The 18771-nt window shown below is 42.6% G+C and overlaps 1 protein-coding gene across 1 annotated transcript in view; it reads left to right on the forward strand.

Moving 5' to 3' along the window:
- ERLEC1 (endoplasmic reticulum lectin 1) overlaps positions 1 to 18771 on the forward strand; it is a 1331813-nt gene that overhangs the window by 1197363 nt on the left and 115679 nt on the right. Inside the window, exon 14 of the mRNA XM_044055082.1 lies at positions 2715 to 2790. Within this exon, the coding sequence (XP_043911017.1) occupies positions 2715 to 2790 (76 nt within the window). The remainder of the gene's footprint in view (positions 1 to 2714; positions 2791 to 18771) is intronic.

Here is an 18771-nt window from a genome sequence, read left to right on the forward strand (position 1 = left end):
TCAGAGATGCACACAAGACTTCATTTGGTGGATGTCGCAGAACCCATCACAATGGTCACGCCCCTTCACACTCCAACAGCCCAAAACCACAGTGACCGGGGATGCCTCCCTGATGGGGTGGGGGGCTTTTTTAGGGGAAGACAGTCCAAGGCACGTGGTTGGACCTAGAGGCTCATCTGCATATAAATGTCCTAGAACTGAGGGCGGTGCTTCTAGCGTTGCAAGCATTTCATCCCCTCCTTCCGTCAGGGACTATTGCAATACAATCGGACAACATGGCTGTAGTCTGGTACATCAACAAACAAGGTGGAACCAGATCCTACCCACTTTGTCGGGAGGCCATGAGGATATGGCAGTGGGAGATGGCTACCAACCACTTTCTTTTAGCAACGCACATTCCCGGGAGTTCCAACGTGATAGCAGACAGATTGAGCAGGTGCAGTCTGCAACCACACGAGTGGTTTTTGAATACTCTTATAGTGGCAGAGATTTTCAACCACTGGGGTTTCCCTTGCTGTGACCTTTTTGCATCCCCAACCAACTGCAAGTGCAGCAATGACTTCGCCCTGTTTCCCCCTCAGGGACAGTCACCCAGGGACGCTCTAGTCCATGATTGGCCCTCGGGGTCTGCTTTATGCCTTTCCCCCTCCCCCTCTCCCTCTCATTCCCCAGTTTCTGAAGAAAACCCGCTGGTTGAAGAGCAAGATAATCCTCATTGTGCCATATTGGCCTCGGCAAATTTGGTTCCCCTTCTTATGGCCTCACCTGCTAGATCAACTATGGATTCTCGATCCAACTCCAGATTTGATCTCCCATCTGCAGAACCTGATTCACCCCAGCCTGAACAGCCTGAAGCTCACAGCTTGGCTCCTCCACTTCCAGTGATTGCCAGGCAGAGTAATCTTTCTTCCCCAGTACGTGACATTCTTATTGCTTCTCATAAGTCTTTCACCAGAACTACTTATCTCAGCAAGTGGAAAAGTTTTACCATTTGACTGAAGGAAAAAGAGATGGACCCTTTTTGGTGCCAGTGCCGGTATCACTGGAGTACCTGTCCAGTTTATTCCAATCTGGCCTATCTGCTTCTACCATTCAAGTTCATTTGGCCATGATATCTAATTTTCACAATGGTGTCCATGACTCTTCTCTTACATCACACAAATTATGCAAGACTTTTCTAAAAGGCGTAAATCATATGAAACCCCTTTTTAGAGAACCTAGCCAGCCATGGGGTCTGTCTTTAGTCCTGCAAGCAATGACTACCGCTCCTTTTGAACCAGCTTTTTCATGCGACCTCAAGTTTCTTTCTTGGAAAACTTTGTTCTTGGTCGCCATTACTTCTGCCAGGCGTATCTCTGAACTTCAAGCTCTATGCATCAAACAGCCTTAGTTAATCTTTCATAAAGATAGAGTGTCATTGAGAACTAATCCTTCCTTCCTGCCAAAAGTGATCTCTGAAATGTCCATTAACCAATCCATTGACTTGCCAGTTTTCTTTCCCAATCATTCTAACAGAGGAGAGTATTGTCTACATACCCTTGACATTCACAGGCAAATTTGTTTCTATCTGGACAGAACTATGGCTTCTTGCAAATCAGATCAGCTATTCCTAGCCTATTCTGGTCCTAGACTTGGATGTGCTGTTTCTAAGGTCACATTGGCTAAATGGTTAAAAGACTGTGTAACATTTATTTACAAAGCTCACGCTATCCCTCTGACTATAGCCGTTAGGGCTCATTCCACTAGGTCGGTCGCAACTTCTGCTGCCTTTCATGCTAGAGCTTCTTTACCTGACATTTGTGCAGCTGCAACTTGGGCTAGATCCCATACCTTCATCAGCCATTACAAATTGGATTTTGCCTCCAGAGGAAGAGCGTCCTTTGGTTCATGGTGCTCAGGAATGTCCTTCCATGAGAGCGTCCCAGGGATAAAGGTAGCTGGGGACTCTCTCCCAGCTGTAAGGAATGAACGAGGATTAACAATATCAGATAAAGAAGTTATGTCTTACCATAACATTCCATCTGTATTGTTGATCCTTGTTCAGTCATTACGACCCTCCCTCCTTCCCCCTCCTGAGGCTTATAGTGGATCTCATCATCCATTTCATTTAGGTTCTTTGACCAGATGTAGCCTCTACTTCCTTTGACTTGCAAACTGAATCTGAGGTAACAGGGAGAGGGGAATTGTGGGTAAGAGTTTAGCTCGAGAGTTTGTGGCTGTCGCGAGCTTGGAAGATGGCCGGCTCGGTTCCAAGGTCAGAATTGATAATCCAGGCGTAATGACTGAATGAGGATCAACAATATAGACGGAACGTCATGGTAAGACATAACTTATTTTTCTTCCTTCTGAACTGAAACTCCGACGACTGTGAAAGTATGGACTAGACTTGATAGTATGTTCTAACTGGAAGAAAATGTAGCTTATATCAGTGCATTGTAGTACTGTTATACTTTTTTAAAACAAGATAGTGTGCTGTGTTCTGTACATGTTCTGAATCTTAATTTGTATATATTTTTCAGTGTCAGCTTAGTGCCATTCCCAGATCTTCACTGTAAAAGGGTCATAAGTCTAGTGGCTCCAGTTCAGTCACTTTGTTAAAATGAAAAAAAAATCATGTAGAATGCACAAGAAAAGTGATGCAGATTAAATACCTTTTTTTTTCCATTTTAAGGTAAACATTTCTTCATTTTCCCCTTTTTGTTTAATTTCTTCAGGTGCAAGGAGTCTGAGTCCCCTCATGCTGTTACCGTGTATATGCTTGAACCACAGACTTGCCAGTATATTCTTGGGGTATGTAAACTTCCGCTTAGATATCTTTAATGCAGTTTCTTTATGCCTGGTATTGTCAGCTCTCAAAAACACTTTTTAATTTTTGTTAAAGTGAGTTACGACTCTTGGTATGTAGTGATGGGAAGCAAATAAGGTGAGTTATAAATCACAGTACAAAGCTCCAGATTTAATAGAAGGTTTACTCAGGCTTCATTGAGTAAATTATCTTCAATTTTTCTTACTGCATCCTGGTTAAAGGACAGTCTTGAATTATTTTTTAATGTGAGCACTCTACATTCTCACATTGTCACCTACTAGTAGGTGAGTAGATGTTCACTTTTAAGATTTTAGGAATGTAGTTATACTATAGATGAGATTGAAGCATGCTTGCTACAAAAAAAAGAAATTTGATTTTGTATTTTACTTTACCTTCATCTCCACCATGTGGTTTTGTTTTTAAGACTATTCTGGCTGCAAGTCCCAAAAATGTAAAACTTTCTTTCTTGTATAAACAACATTCATATTAAAATACATGATAAATTATTCAGCCAGAATGCCATCAAATTTTACAGCACAGACGAACCAGAAGTTTACATTGCGATTTTAGCAATTGGAAATAGGATTAAAATCTTGAATCACTGCCAACTTGGCCATTAACATAGACATTCCTATATGGATAGATGTCCTGATTCAGTCAGTTGGGTCTTAAGTGTTATGCATAACTGGAATGCTGAAGAAAAAAATATTTATCAAGTTTTTGAATCCTTTATGAGGTCATAAGATTCTCCTTTTATTCGAAAACACACACTGGTTATTCTAGCCCTTAATAAACCTTTTTTGGACTGCAGTAGTCTTGACCATGTTTTCCGTATCTTGAATTTGCTATGTTTACAATACAGCATGTGCCATAATTAACATCTGGCACACCTCTTAAACATATCAGTTTTTGTACTGGCGACAGCGCTGAGCCTACCTTCATCAGGGTGGTTAATGATTCACACTAACCAATTGAGCATCTTGCTTTTTTAGTGGTAGCCCTATTTGACCACTGCTCAGCATTTGACACTATTGACCTGTATTTTGAATGAACACGTTGGTTTTTGCTGTTTTTGGTTCTACTCTCTTACACATATTTGTTTCTTTCTTGTTTGGGTGGATCTAGGGAGTGGTTTCAAGCTTAGCACCTTCTGTTTTATCTCTGTGAGTAGGGAGTACTTCAGGTCTTGATTCTGAATCCCTTACTGTTCAGTGTTTGTTAATTTTGGAGAGCTGAAAAGAAAAAGAGGGCTAACTTAAGCTGATGGTACATAACAGAACCTCTCTGCACCAAGACTGAATGGCAATTGTGAAATGTTTAGTAGACAGTTTGGAAGCTGTATATCATTGGTTATCTTTCAGTGACTTGAAACTCAATACCTCCAAGATTGAGGCCTTGGCTGTAATTGCATGCCACTCAGTAAGATTCAGTGATTTTATCGGAACCCAAAGTCCCATTAAATATGGAAATTAATGGACATTTACTCGAGTTCGACACACTTGGTTGTTTGTGACAATAGTGGGCCGTCTGTGGTGAAAAAGTGATCATTTGTATACCACAGACCATCCCAACCTCCTGAGTAGAGGTGGCACATTCATTCCCTCTTCTAGTTTTAAAATAGACAATTTATTGATTTTAAGTTGTATTTGAGGAAACTTAACTTTTGTTTAATGTTTGACAGCAGCCATCTCAGCTTCGAAGGGAGTGTGTGTGTGTCCGGAGAAGTATATACAACTCGACCATTGCTCTACCCATGTTACTATTTGAAAAGCTGGTGGAGTTCAAGTTTCGCTCTTTAAAACATTTCAAGTTTAGATCTATGGATGGCTGTAATTTGAATGCAAACGAGTTCCACCTGTTAATGGAATTAGCCCATGATAAAAACTTAAGGGTAATGAAACCAGATTGGGGGGGGCATGGTTGTCATGAGCAAAATGATTATTTCAGTAGAATGCATTGTCGTCTTTCAGACAGTGACTTATATAAAGAAATATCCCTCAGTTTTATACATTTGGCTTATAGAATGGTTGACTTTCTGGTACAGGACCTGTTAAATCAAGGTGAAATTGGGCCTGAACTGTTTGACTTTTTTCGGGTCAAACACCCTGTGGTGCTGTGTAGTTTTGGAATTCTCAAGATACATAAGAGCACCACTGAACTAACAATGAGGCCCATAGTCAATGCATGGAAGTCCAAAATCCACCCTCTTGGCAAGTACATCGATTGGAAACTGAAAAAAGATTTAGATCCCTTTGATTAACTTTGCTGTGTTTCTTGGGATTTTCTGTTAAAAATTAAGAATCTCAGTTTTTCCAGGAAATTTGTTTTTCTTACAGCGGCTGTAGTTAAGTTATTTAATGTGATTCCTCACTCAACTGGTTTGGCATGGTTCTACAATTTCCTTTGTGAATCTATTGATTTAGATAACAGGGAAGGATATTAATGTTTTGAGAATGTGTATGGAAATTGTTTTGAAGAACAATTTTGTTTTTTTGGAGGGACAGTATTTTCACCTGGTAAAAGGTGTGGCCATGGGGGCCTCATGTGCCCCAGTATTTGCAAACATTGTTTCCTCCAGTGGGAGAAACAAATTTTGTTTGAAAAATTTTCCACTAAGCCTTGGAAAATGTATCTTCATGAGATAGTTATAGTGTGGGATAGGCCTAATAGTGAGATTGTTGGTTTTATTGATTACTTGAATACCACCACTTTTTTAAAATGTACTTATTCTTACAACCAAGATTGTATTAGTAACCTTGATGTCATGCTCTCTAAAACCTATTCTGAGCAATGCTTTGAAAGTACGATTTATTGAAAACTGATGTACTGTAACAACTTGCTACATTTTGAGAGTAACCATCCTTTCCATCAAAAACATGGTATAGTTAAAAGGTCAGCATATTCGACTGGTGAGGATGGTTTCGGATGACAACAAATTTAGACTGGAGAGTAAGATCTTGGGTGATATGTTTCATGCAAGGGATTACCCGAAAAGGATGGTTTCTATAGTAATGTCGGAGGTGGTTGATAGAAGGGAAAAGGGGGAGATTCTCCCATTACTGAAATCTACCTTCAATACAGTATCAGAAATATTTCATCACAGCAACTCCCCAACAACTAACTATCAATATGTAGTCCAATCTCGCCTACATTCTTACCCGTGGGTTTAGAGCCGAATATCGGCTCCGACTTGGCCAACTTTTCTAGCTCAAAGTCTTCTATTGGCTGGGCTAAGCAGGTATCCAATTTGCACTGCTCCATATCCCCAGATCTCGTTTGCCGCTCGTGTAGCTCGGACGTGGTCTCACTCTTGGCTGTGGCTAAGTACCCTTTTTTCTTCCTTTTGGAGAAAATTTGTTATAAACAAAAAGCTATTTTCATAGCTAGTGTCTATTTAGTGTTGTTTTTGTTGTAGGCAGTGTGTTTGTGGTTTGTGGTATTCCAGCTTGCTGTTCCACGGGCTAGGCCCATTTTAGTTAGAGGACCTAGTCCTATTGTCCTGTGTTGTTCGCGCTAAAACCGTTTAAGTTAGAGGTTTTAGAGTCGGTTTCCCCTGGCTATTCTGGTCAAAAAACATTTTAGTTAGAGGTTTTTTGGCCTTTTTTGTTTCAGTGCATGTCCCGTCTGAGGGTTGTGTGCAGCTTCTATCTTGTTCCCGCCTTTTGTGGTATTGCGTGTCTGTGTCCTTTCTTGTCAGACAAGTGACTTGTGCTGTGTTGTTTTTTTTTTATTGCTTGTTGGAAGAATGTCCAAGGATTCCAAAGAGCACAAGCCTTTGGGTTTTAAGAAGTGCTCTAAGTGCGGTTACAAGATGTCCATCACTGATGGGCATTCAATTTGTGTTTATTGCCTGGGAGCCATTCATCTGCAGGAGTCCTGCAGCTTCTACCATGCTTTCAGTCCCAGAGTACTCCAGGAAAGAAAGAGTAAGCTTATTTTAAAGGAACTCTTGAAACCTTCTTTCGAAGAGGCCATGGATTCTTCTCCCAGTGCTAAATCTAAGTCTAAATCAAAAAAGAGATCTCCGGCTCCTTCAGTTTCCTCGTAGCCTCCGGAGAAAGTCACAAAACTTGCTTCGACCTCCTCGGCTCCACTGTCCTCGGGGCCGCAGGAAGTGTTGGTTTCGATGGATCAGACGGCTCCAATTATTTTGGAACCTCTTCGGAGCCGATCACCTGGTCTTAGACCAGGTTCACCTGAGAGGAGATCTCGATCTCCATCCCTGTCCTCCAAATCCTCTTGGACCCTTTCTGATGTGGATGTTGATAGGGTGATGCAGAGGCTCCTCCAGTCACCGGTTTTGGCGAAATTGTTTTCGGCTCCGGCCCAGTCAGCTCCGGAGCCCATCCCGACCCCTTCGTCGATCATTCCTCCTCCGAGTGCATCTCTGTCTTCGGAGCCAGAATGTACCTTGCCATGTGATGTTCCTGGGTCGGCTCCGATGACCCCTCCGGGCCTGTCGGTACCGACGGCTCTGACCCCGTCAGTTCCGTCCACGGGGTTCTGGACTCGAGATTCTTCAGTCAGGCCCGAGGGGGACATCTCGGGGCATGTTTCGGTTCCGAGTCTTCCACTCGGTGCCTCGGCTCGAGGGACCCCGACTCCTGTCTTGGTCTCGGAGGCTGGCTGGTCCTTGGACTCTGGGGGGGGGGAGGGCTGCCTTTGAGGCCATGCGGACTGTGCTGGCCAGATCGTCAGCTATATCACGCGAGTCGGTCATTCTGTCCCCCACCACTCCGGTGAGAGCCTCTGATCACCACCTATCTGTAGACAGCGGAGCACCAAGGCCTAGGGATACCCCCACGAGTGGTCCCCAAGTTTCTGAGGGCCCTTCAGAGTTCGTGCCTGAGGAGCCCCGTAGAAAGAAGACGTGCAAGAGGAAGCACATAGACTCCCAGGATGAGTCTCTCACCTCTGATACTGACCTCGAGGAATCAGAGGGGTCCCCCAAGTCATCCTCTGATGATGTTTCCTTCTCCGACATCCTGGAGATACTGAAACAAAGAGGTGACTGGCCATCCAAAGCCCCCTCCGAGGAGGAGTTGGTTTTCCTTAAGGCCTTTGGCACTCAGCCCTCCACCTCCTGGGTGTCCCTACCCTTCGACGAGCTCTTAGATATAATTTGTCGGAGGGTGTGGGAGAACCCTGATTCTGTGGAGCCCGTACCCAGGCATCCCAATAAGTTTCTTTCTGCTCCCCCGGGTAAGGAGTTTCTGTCTAAAGGGGGGTCCCTGTGGATGCCATGGTGGTGGCGGCAACCACTCAGAAGGAAGTAGCAGAGACTTCTTCCTCCGTCCATCCGCCTAACAAGGAGTCTAGGACCATGGACCGGTACGGGAAGCGTACCCTCTCGTCAGCAACCTTTACCTTACGGTCGCTGAACTATCTGTCTCATTTCACTCGGCTCCAGAGAGATCTCCTCATGGAGTTAGGAGGTACTCTTGCGGGTAACGTCCCTGAGGCAGTGGCCCAGACGGAACGCCCAGGTGTCTACCCTTAATTCCATCGTCAACTCCTCCATGCAGCTTATCTCATATGCAGCCAATGGAGCGAGCAGGGCAGCAAGTTCAGGAGTCGCCCTTAGAAGGCAAGCCTGGCTGCGTCTTTGTCATTTCGCGGAGGCCTTCAAGTCTTCTTTCACTGACGCCCACTTTGATGGTTCTTCCTTATTCGGAACCAAAGTGAAAGACACCCTCACCATGTGCGAACAAGAGGGAAAGACCCTGTCTGCCGTAGGGGTCCGTTTTTCCCTTCCCTGTAGGCCTTACCCCAAGGCCCAGCGGGGTGGGAAGATGTGGTTCAAAAAATTACAGAGGTTTTTTCCTGCCGCACAAGGTGACTCCCCCTCCAGAGGCAGAGGAGGGGGAGGTTATTCAGGGAGACACCGCCCTAGAGGCAGAGGGGGGGCTCCCGCAATTCGGGAGACTGTGATTCCTTTCGCGGCTCTCCCTACTCTCGTTCCTGAGGGAGTGCCAGGCTGTGCTTATCTGGAGCCAGTCGGGGGTTGAATTTCGTTGTATCCGGAAGCCTGGCAAAGCATCACCCAGTACCAATGGGTATTACGAATAATTTCCGGAGGTTATGTCATTCCGTTTACGTCAGACCTCCCTTCAGTCAGAAAAATCCCGGACGTTCCACCCAGTCAAAGGGATCAAGCAGCCTCAGAGGTTTCAAAGCTGCTAGAAAAAGGAGCCATCCAGCGTGTCCCCTCAGACCAAATCAGATTAGGGACTTGCTCAAGATTCTTTTTGGTGCCGAAAAGAACAGGGGACCTGAGACCCATATTAGATCTCAGCCAACTGAACAACTACGTACAGAAGTCCAAGTTCTGTATGGTCACAAGACAATTGATTCTCCCATTGTTGGGAGAGGAGGTATGGATGTGCTCCATCAACCTCAAGGATGCTTACTACCATGTCAAAATGGACAGGACATCCAGGAGTTACCTACGCTTCCGGCTGGGAGCCAGTCATTTCCAGTTTCGAGCCCTGCCCTGTGCAGCGCGCAGAGTGTTCGCCAAGTGTATGGCAGTGGTGACTGCTCACTTGAGGCGTCAAGGATTCCAAATGTTTCCATATCTGGATGACTGGCTCCTTACCGCCCCCACCAGGCATCTACTAATCCAAACCAGGGACGCTACCATCACTCTATGTCAACAGTTGGGCATAACACTAAATTGGGAAAATTCTGCCTTGTTGCCCTCACAGAGTGTCACCTTTATAGGCGCAGAATTAGACACCGTTCAAATACGAGCATTTTTACCGCAGGAAAGGATCAGAGTCTTACAGCAACAGATTCACACTCTAATGCCCTTGAAGAAAGCGAAGGCAAGATGGGTTCTTCAACTCCTCAAGACCATGGCAGCAACAATTATGTTGGTGCCTGTAGCGAGATTGCACATGAGACTTCTCCAATGGCTCCTCTTTGTTCAGTGGTCTCTCCAGAAATTTCCACTTTCTCACCCCATTTTGCTCACGGACAGATGCAAACAGGATCTCAGTTGGTGGCTTTGCGCCAACAATTTGGACAAGGGAAAACCCTTTGTTCCACCCATCCCGGTTGCCACAGTGACCACGGACGCCTCCCAGATGGGGTGGGGGGGGGGCATTATCTTGGCAGGACGGTCCAAGGCACGTGGCAGGATTATGAGATACATCTGCACATCAACGTTCTAGAGATGAGAGTTTTGCTACTTGCGTTGCAGACACTTCAGAGCTTTCTGCCTCTAGGCACGATTGCAATACACTCGGACAACATGTCAGTAGTGTGGTATCTAAACAAGCAAGGGGGAACCAGGTCTTACCCTCTGTGCAGAGAGGCCATGCAAGTGTGGCAGTGGGCAATAACTTCCCAACGGTTTCTGGTGGCAACACACATTCCGGGGAAGTCCAACGTGATTGTGGACAGGCTAAGCAGAGCTATTGTGATGCCTTACGAGTGGTCCCTGAATCGCCTAGTTGCAGAGCGAATCTTCAGCAGATGGGGTCAGCCTTGCTGCGACCTTTTTGCCAGCCCCCTCAATGCAAAATGCAGCAGCTACTTCACACTGATCCCCCCACAGGGGGAGTCACCCAGGGACACTCTGGTTCACGATTGGCCCTCCGGTCTGCTTTATGCTTTCCCTCCGTTTCCTTTGCGGTCAAAGGTGATTCAGAAAGCGCATTCCTTGGGAAGCAGAATGATTCTGATTGCTCCACACTGGCCTCACCAAGTCTGGTTCCCCTTTCTTCAGCCATACATTGTGGACACTCCTTGGATTCTGGACCCTCAACCAGATTTACTGACACACATGTTGGGACAGTTCCACCCCTCCCTGATGACCCTCCGGTTGACAGCCTGGCTACTCCACTTCCATCGTTAGTTAGGCTTCATCATTTTTCACTGGAAGTAGTTCACATTTTATCTTCCTCTCATAAGCCCTCTACGAGGAAGATTTATTCTAGCAAATGGAAGAGGTTTTCTGTTTGGGCGCATACCCAAGGAATTGATCCTTACACAGCCCCGATTGCTTCAGTATTGGAGTTTTTGTCTATGCTTTTCCATTAGGGTTCTGCAGCAGCTACCATAAAAGTTCAGTTGGCAGTGATCTCTAATTTTCATGTTGCTAATAAGCCTAGTCTCATGGCTCACAGACTCTGTAAGGTCTTCCTGAAAGGTACTCTATTGCTCCATCCTCCGAACCTATCATGCCCTGGGATCTCAATTTTGTTCTACAAGCCCTTAATTCACCGCCTTTCGAGCCTGCAGCTACCTGTGAGTTAAAATTCTTGACCTGGAAAACAGCCTTTTTAATAGCAATCACTTCAGCCAGGCGAGTTTCAGAAATTCAAGCCCTTTCCATCAAACCTCCATACTTGATCTTCCATAAGGATAGGGTTTCTCTTAGACCAAACCCTTCTTTCCTTCCTAAAGTAGCCTCCGTATCTAATCTTAATCAGTCTATCGTATCTAATCTTAATCAGTCTATTAAGTTGCCTGTATTCTTTCCCCTTTTTTCATACAAGGCAGAATTTAAATTTTATCAATTGGATGTTCACAGGCAGTTACGGTTTTATCTGCACCGAACAAAAGATATCCGGAAGTCTGATCAACTATTTGTGTCCTTTTCAGACGATAAAATTGGGTCCCCTGTCTCCAAAATCACCCTATCCAGATGGATATCCAGTTGCATCTCGTTCGCCTACTCCGCAGGAGGTAAAGACCTGCCGTTTCCAGTCAAGGCTCACTTTACTCGGGCTGTCTCTACATCTACAGCCTATCAAGCCAGATTATCGATGGATGATATATGTCCTGCAGCTACTTGGGCTTCTCCTCACACATTTGTTTCTCATTACAAATTGGACGTGGTATCTAGGGGCAGGTCTTCCTTTGGTTCCACAGTACTCAGGAGTATTTTCCTATGAGCCACCCAGGATGTAGGTGCTAAGGACGCTGTCCCATGGGTAAGAATGTAGGCGAGATTGGACTACATAACATCAAGAAGTTATGTACTCACTATAACGTTCGATGTATGTAGTCCATCTCGTCTCACATTCTTTCTTACTCTCCCACCTTCCCCCTGCCTGGAGGATCTGGAGGTTAGGTTTCTATTTACAGAGTTCCCTTCACCTTTGGCTTATTCCTTTTTTACCTGGAGGTTGTGTATGCATGGGGTATGACTGAGTACTCGCAGCAGATTAGATCAGGGGATATGGAGCAGTGCAGCATGGGATACCTGCTTAGCCCAGCCAGTAGAAGACTTCGAGCTAGAAAAGTTGGCTGAGTCGGAGCCGGTATTCGGCTGCGAACCCACAGGTAAGAATGTGAGGCGAGATGGACTACGTACATCGAACATTATGGTGAGCACATAACTTCTTGTTTTGTTTTTGTGACAGAACATTGGTTAGAAAATTCTCATATTAGAGATGTATTTATGAACTGGACAGTTTTTTCGTTTTAATGATATTATGGACAAAACAGAGAACAAACCAGCTATGGTTTATAGGAGAGGTAGAGCCATCAATATTTTTTGGAACAGAATTAGGACCACAAAGGGTTTACTTGCAGTAACAAAAGACCTGGCACACACAAATGTGGCTTTCGTAGCCAATGTAAATATGTCTTAGTGGGTGACAAAGATGAAGTCAGTGGAACAACAATTAGAGCTATGTCCCACTATGATTGTAATACCTAAGGTGTGATGTATTTAGCAATCTGCCAGAAATATAATTGTTTCTGTGTGGGTAAAACTCAAAGAAAGCTGAGGGAGAGAATATACGAGCATGTGCTAAACATAAAGAAGTTGAATTTTAAAAAAGCTGTTTGGCCAAACACACGACAACTTATCCTGATCACAATTTTTTTTTTTTTGGTGGTGAAACATATTGTCACCAATCCTAGGGGGGGACCATGGGAAGAAATGATTGAGGAAAGGGAACTGCAGTGCCAACTCAGATTAAATATTTATTTATTTATTGACATTTGTTAACCGGGTTTGTCCAACTGGGCTTGTGGCCCATTTTCAGTGGAGACCCACAGAGAAAAGCTCCAGTAGTACATTTTAAAACAAGTACAATTTTAAATAATATTGATATAATAGCAGTTATAGCAAAACAATTCACATATGTTGGGTTACATGCATAAAGTTAAAGTTGCATTATAAAGAAGCTAAGTAACAGTTTTACATTGATATAGTTCAATAGGTCAACAATAAACATTTTTGTTTGTATAAAATTATGCAAATGCAAAGTAGATCAGCAGTATGGTTTCATGCCAGGAAAGAGCACTACAGATGCAATATTTGCTCTGAGAGTGTTGTTGGAGAAATACAGAGAAGGTCAGAAGGAGTTGCATTGTGTCCTTGTGGACTTAGAGAAATGCTATGGCCCCCCCTGTAATGATCATATTTCCATTAGTTGTGTGCTTAAATTGAAGTCTTACAGTGTTTAAGGTATTTGTATATTACATTTTTGTATTAACATTCTTATTACTTTAACTATGTCTGGCTTACAAATGGTTGTTTAGAGTCACGTGATTACATAGGGTGGGATATTTAAATGTGTAAGCAGAACATATTTGTGATTCTGAAGAAGTTAGATTTCACAGATGAAAGCCTGTATTATTCTTGTATCATACTGGTGTATGAGGTTTTTACAACTTTTCCTGGTTGTGTGGACCTGGCCTTATTGGATCAGACAACAGGCAGATTTTGTTGGGAGTTTGTTACTTTTTCTTGTTTATTTGTTTATTTTTATTTTTATTTATTTTTATTTTACATTTGTTGACCGGGCTAGTCTAGCTGGATACATGTCCATTTTCAGTAGAGGCCCGGGGAGAAAAGCTCCAAGAAATCATACATAGTTAAAACAGAAGTTATTACAGATATTATAAAACAGCAAGTATTACAAAAGCCAATTATAATAAAAAAAGAGCTGATTGAGAGAGGTTTAAGGAGGCTAGTTCTTTGAGTAGTTTTTGGTGTGATACTGTGTTAAAAGCTTTAGACATGTCAAGAAAAACAGAAAAAAACATTTAGCCATTATTCCTGAGCTCATTGATGGCATTGGTAAAAGGTAATAGTGCTGTTGTGGTGCTGTGTTTGGGTCTAAAACCATGTTGAATATTAGAGAGCAGGTTATTACTTACTAAGTAGTCTATGAGTTGTGTATGTGTACATTTTTCTAGGATTTTGGCTAGCGGTGTGTGTATAGAAATCGGTCTATAATTAGAGAAGTCTGCTAAGGAACCATCTTTGTGTACTGGGATGATATAGGAAATTTTCCAGAGCTTCGGGATATGTTGTTCAAAGATGGATCAATTTATTAGTAGAGAGACCGGATAAGTGACGGCATCTGCTGCTAGCCTGAGGAATTCATTAGGGAGAATATCAGCAGCAAGGGTAGCAGGCTTTAGTTTAAGTAGAAGCTTTTTGATAGCACTTGTTTGAATTGACCTGAAAGAAAAAGAATTAGTGTAGGGTTTGTATTCAGGTGAGATTACTAGTGGAGTGTAGTAGTCATTTTTACTAAGGATAGTATTGAAATGATAAAGTGTTGGTTAAACTGAGAAGCTATGCTAGCTGATGAATTGGAAGAAGTGGGAGATGGAGTAGCTGATTGACCAGGATTAAGGAGTTTTTTTATGGCTTAAAATGTTTGGGGATTGTTTTGGTGAGTTTGTTGGATTGTTGTGTAATAGGCCTTTTTATCATTTAGGATTTGTTTTTTGGCTCAGTTTCTTAATCGACAGTAGGTAATTAAAGAGGATTGTTTTTTGGTGGCTTGATATTGAGACCAAGCTCTGTCTCTCTGCTTGAGGAGTTGCCTGGTCTCTTTGAATATACATGGTAGACTGTTTGTTTTGACACGGATCTTCTTAAAGGGTATCTGTCTATTTAGAATATCCAGGAAAGTATTATTGAAGTATTTAAGTGCTAAGTCTAGGTGCAGGTGTTTTAGAGGGACTGCATTGTTGTAAAAGAAGGATAAAGATTTCAGGGGGCAAATTTCTTTTGTTGCGGATATGTTTAAATATGATTTTTTTTGAGGATTTGTCTTTTGTCTTATTAGGTAGGTGGGATGATGGTCGCTGAAACTAACAGGGAGGCAGACACCAGTGTAACCTAGTGAGGGTCTGTTTGTTAGTATCCAGTCCAATATTGACTGCTTGTTGCTGTGTTTATCAGTTCTGGTAGGGGAGTGTACTAATTGAAAGAAACCGTATAGATTAATGACGTTGGCTGCATTGTTAGAGGAGCAGGAGGACCAGTCCAGGTTAAAATCCCCCAGAATAATATTTTCCTGATTAAAGGTGGAGGTAGACCAGTTTAGTAGGTTTTCTATAATGGGAAGGCTGTTACCTGGAAGGACGTACGTAGCAAAAGTTTAGCTGAAGATGGGAGATTAGTATTTCAGAATAAGTTGGGTCGGGGGTTTCATATGTTAGGTGTTCTAAATTGAATGTGTTATATCATGGCTATACCACCACCCCATTTGTGTGTTCTCCCATGCCTGAGTGTACTGTAGCCCCGGGGTAATATTTCAGTATTTTATTATGTGTGGTTTGAGCCATGTTTCTGTAATAATGATAATATCAGGTTGGTAATAAAGAAAGGCTGCATGGAATTCATGAACTTTATTTAGGATGCTTCTTAGGTTCATGTTTATGATTATTAGGTCTGAGCTACTATATGTTAGGATGGAATGCTTTTTAGATGTTGTCAAGTGGTAGATTAGGTTGTTGGGGTTGAAGGCCTGGATTAGGGTGTATGTTCCCACATATAAGGTTATTCACTGTAGTGGGGAATAAGTATGTAATTTTGGGAAGAAGATTACTTAATTAAAGGAGCAGGTAATGTTTTTCTTCTGGTTTTGTGTATCTGAGTGAGAAGAGTTCTAAGTTGGTGCTATTATACAGCTGGGGGGATGTGTTAAAGTAATAGGTGCTAGAGCTGGGTGGGAGTGTGGACTAGTGGGGGACTGGATGATGGAGATGTGATGCATATTAAAGGAGATGGTGAGGTAGGCTTCGGTGAGTAAGCATAACATTATTATGTGTTGAGGTAACTTTTTAGTTTAGAATGTAGTGTTGAGTAGAGGGGCTTGTGTGAGGGATGTAGGTGTTTTGTTTAAAATTTTGACACTCCTCTAATGAAAAGAAGTACCAAGAGTATCAGTATGAAAGTATTAGATGGGTTAAGGTGTGGGTTAAAGTGATTGGCTAGGATAGTAACTGAAACCTGTAGATTTAGGATCAGGAGTCCTGAACAGTATGAACATTGTATTGCAGTGCTGAGGATTAATTTGTCTGTCTTTGCTGTTAGTGGAATTAATTCCCTGTCTCTGCTGTACCTGGTGTAGTATCTAGTCTGTGACTGACGCTGTACAATTTCTAGTAATGGCAATGTCAGTATAGTAGACTAATGTTGGTGTGTGTGTGTGTGTGTGTGTGTGTCTGTGTCTGTGTGTGGTTCTGTATCAAGAGAAATGGATGAGAATATTGACTAGGGTCACCCACAGTTATGCATGCCACTACTGTTACAATTGGTAAAAGAGGCAACAGTAAACTATTTTGAGTAAAATTTATTCCATTACATAGTTTGTTATAATTTTGTTAAGGAGAAATAGCCAACATCTTCAGGTCTGAAAATCCTCTATTTATTTTTTTGTTTTACGGGTATAATTGATAGAAGGTAGAAGAAAAGGGTATAGGTAGAAGTAAGGATGAAAGTCATCAGTTGTAATGTAAAAAAAGTGGTATAATTGATTGTAGATGAGGGTGTATAAAAGGAAGAAGTGTTTGGAGGGAGTTAATAGGGGTACTGGCTAGTTAGGTAGGAATACGTGTAGGAGTAGTGCGAGCAGGCAGGATATGGGGGCGCAGGGTAGGGGAGCACAGGGAGCCCGAGCGAAGCGAGGATGAATAAAGTGGGCCTAGCCAGAAATCATAGTGGACAGCAAGAAACCAGTCAGTGAAGAGGAAGGAACTGACAGGTAAGAACAGAGCGAGTCGGATTCAATAAATGTGAGTAAAGATAAGAACTAAAGTAATAGAGGGATGAGTAAGTAGGTTAGAAAAGTTAACTACTGAGGAGGAGAAGAAGCTAAAATACACAAGACTTCAGATAAAAATGAAATTTTTCACAAATTTATAATCCAGCTCACTAACTGAACTTGAACAATGTTACAATAAAACTGCAGGATTTGCAACTAACAATCAGTGTAAAAGACCAATGCATAGCTCTTAAACATCTCAAATGGACAGAATTATTTAGTCATCTCTTCTACAACCAACTCTTACTAGCCCAAACCCTGATAAATATCCTGCCCTCAAATGCATGCTCCAACCCTACTGCCCAAATAGTCTCTGATCAAAAGACAAACTACTGCTTGCCATCAAAAAATATCATGACTCATCTAGGGACTTGGTATACTCCTACCACATATCAGATCTCTGGAATGCCCTCCATTCGATTCTAGATAGCCTTCAAGCATTCAAAATACATCTTAGGGAACACGTAAAACTGGATATGCAACTATGCATCTCAAGACTAACAGCCAGCAATCAATATAATTCTTTACCCTCTCATTTTTGCCCTATCCCTTCTCTTTCACTCTCCGCTGTTTATTATATAACCAAATATATCCTCTCCACTTTTCTCCTAAGACCTGTATAATTAACAAAAGCAGACAACTGTTCTTCTAAGCACCATAAAAAGATGCCAGGCATTAACCTACTTTATAACATTACCTCTACTCAGCATCTTCCTCCCTGTAAACACTTATCACTAAATATGACCCTTAAGTCTTAGAAAGTGAACACCAAGTGTATCTTCTCCTAAAATGTTATATAACCTCCTGTCAAACCAACATGGGCATCTACTTATGACCAAAGTCTGCATAAAAGTGTATTTCTCTCATGATATACCCTAGTACCTATGTAACTGAACTCTTGTTGAATATATTAATGTGCTAACTTCTACATCAACTACACTAATGTAAAGTACTTTTCACTACATATATAGTTTTCTGTGACGTGTATTGTAGACTTTTGTTGTTTCTCTTCAAGATTTATGTTAGCATACTCCAAACATTATCTTATCTATGCATAATGTTCAGTTGTATGTATATGTGTCACTGTAAATGATAGAGCTTTTTCTTCCTGGGCATCCTGAAAGGGGGTTTTCATGCCCAGTCAGACTTCTCCAGTAAACAGATGTGTAATAAATAATTAAATAAAATGTTAAGGGAAAAGTGGTGACAACCAGGGAGTTTCCAGGTGTTCTAGGATCACATGGTGTCCACCATATTCACTGTGCTGTTAGCCAGGCTATACATGAGGAAACTTCTGTAGAACCTAAAAAATACCTAAGACTGGTAGTTTTGGTCTCTGGGACATACCATTCCAGTTCTACCCAGTATGAAGAGGAAATTAGAATGGTGAATACACCAAGTTAGAAGGAATGAGGGCATGCTCTTCAGACCTGTCTCCCTCAAACCTGGACAACTGATTTCTTGGAAATGGCATGTGGGGCACATAGCAAGGACTTCGAAGTGCAGGGCACATGGAATCTCAGGCAAGCAAAGTTGCACGTAAACATAAAAGAGATAATGACCATGGTTCAGGCTGTCAGTGCCCCAGGACAGTCTGGCAGACTGAAGTCCTGCGTATCATAACAGACAACATCACAGTCATATGGCATAAACAAATAGAACAGTTTTATCCGCTGTACAGGCTAGCCATGCTGGTTTTGAAACAGGCAGTGGTGTACAGTCTCTTGAAGGCTATAAATATACCAAGCCACAAGAACTCCATGGCAGACCACTTAAGCAAGACCTCAGCAGATCCATGAGTGGATACTGGACAGGGATATATCGTTGGATCTCACATGCATATGGGGGTGTAAAAAAAATTTTCTTCTTCTGCAAGCAAAACTTTCTGCTTCTGAGATTCAGACAGATAGATCTGGTCAGAGGATGCTTTTTCCC

The sequence above is a fragment of the Protopterus annectens genome, chromosome 1.part2 (genome assembly GCF_019279795.1).
Source record: "Protopterus annectens isolate FY-2018-M chromosome 1.part2, PAN1.0, whole genome shotgun sequence".
Lineage (NCBI taxonomy): Eukaryota > Metazoa > Chordata > Ceratodontiformes > Protopteridae > Protopterus > Protopterus annectens.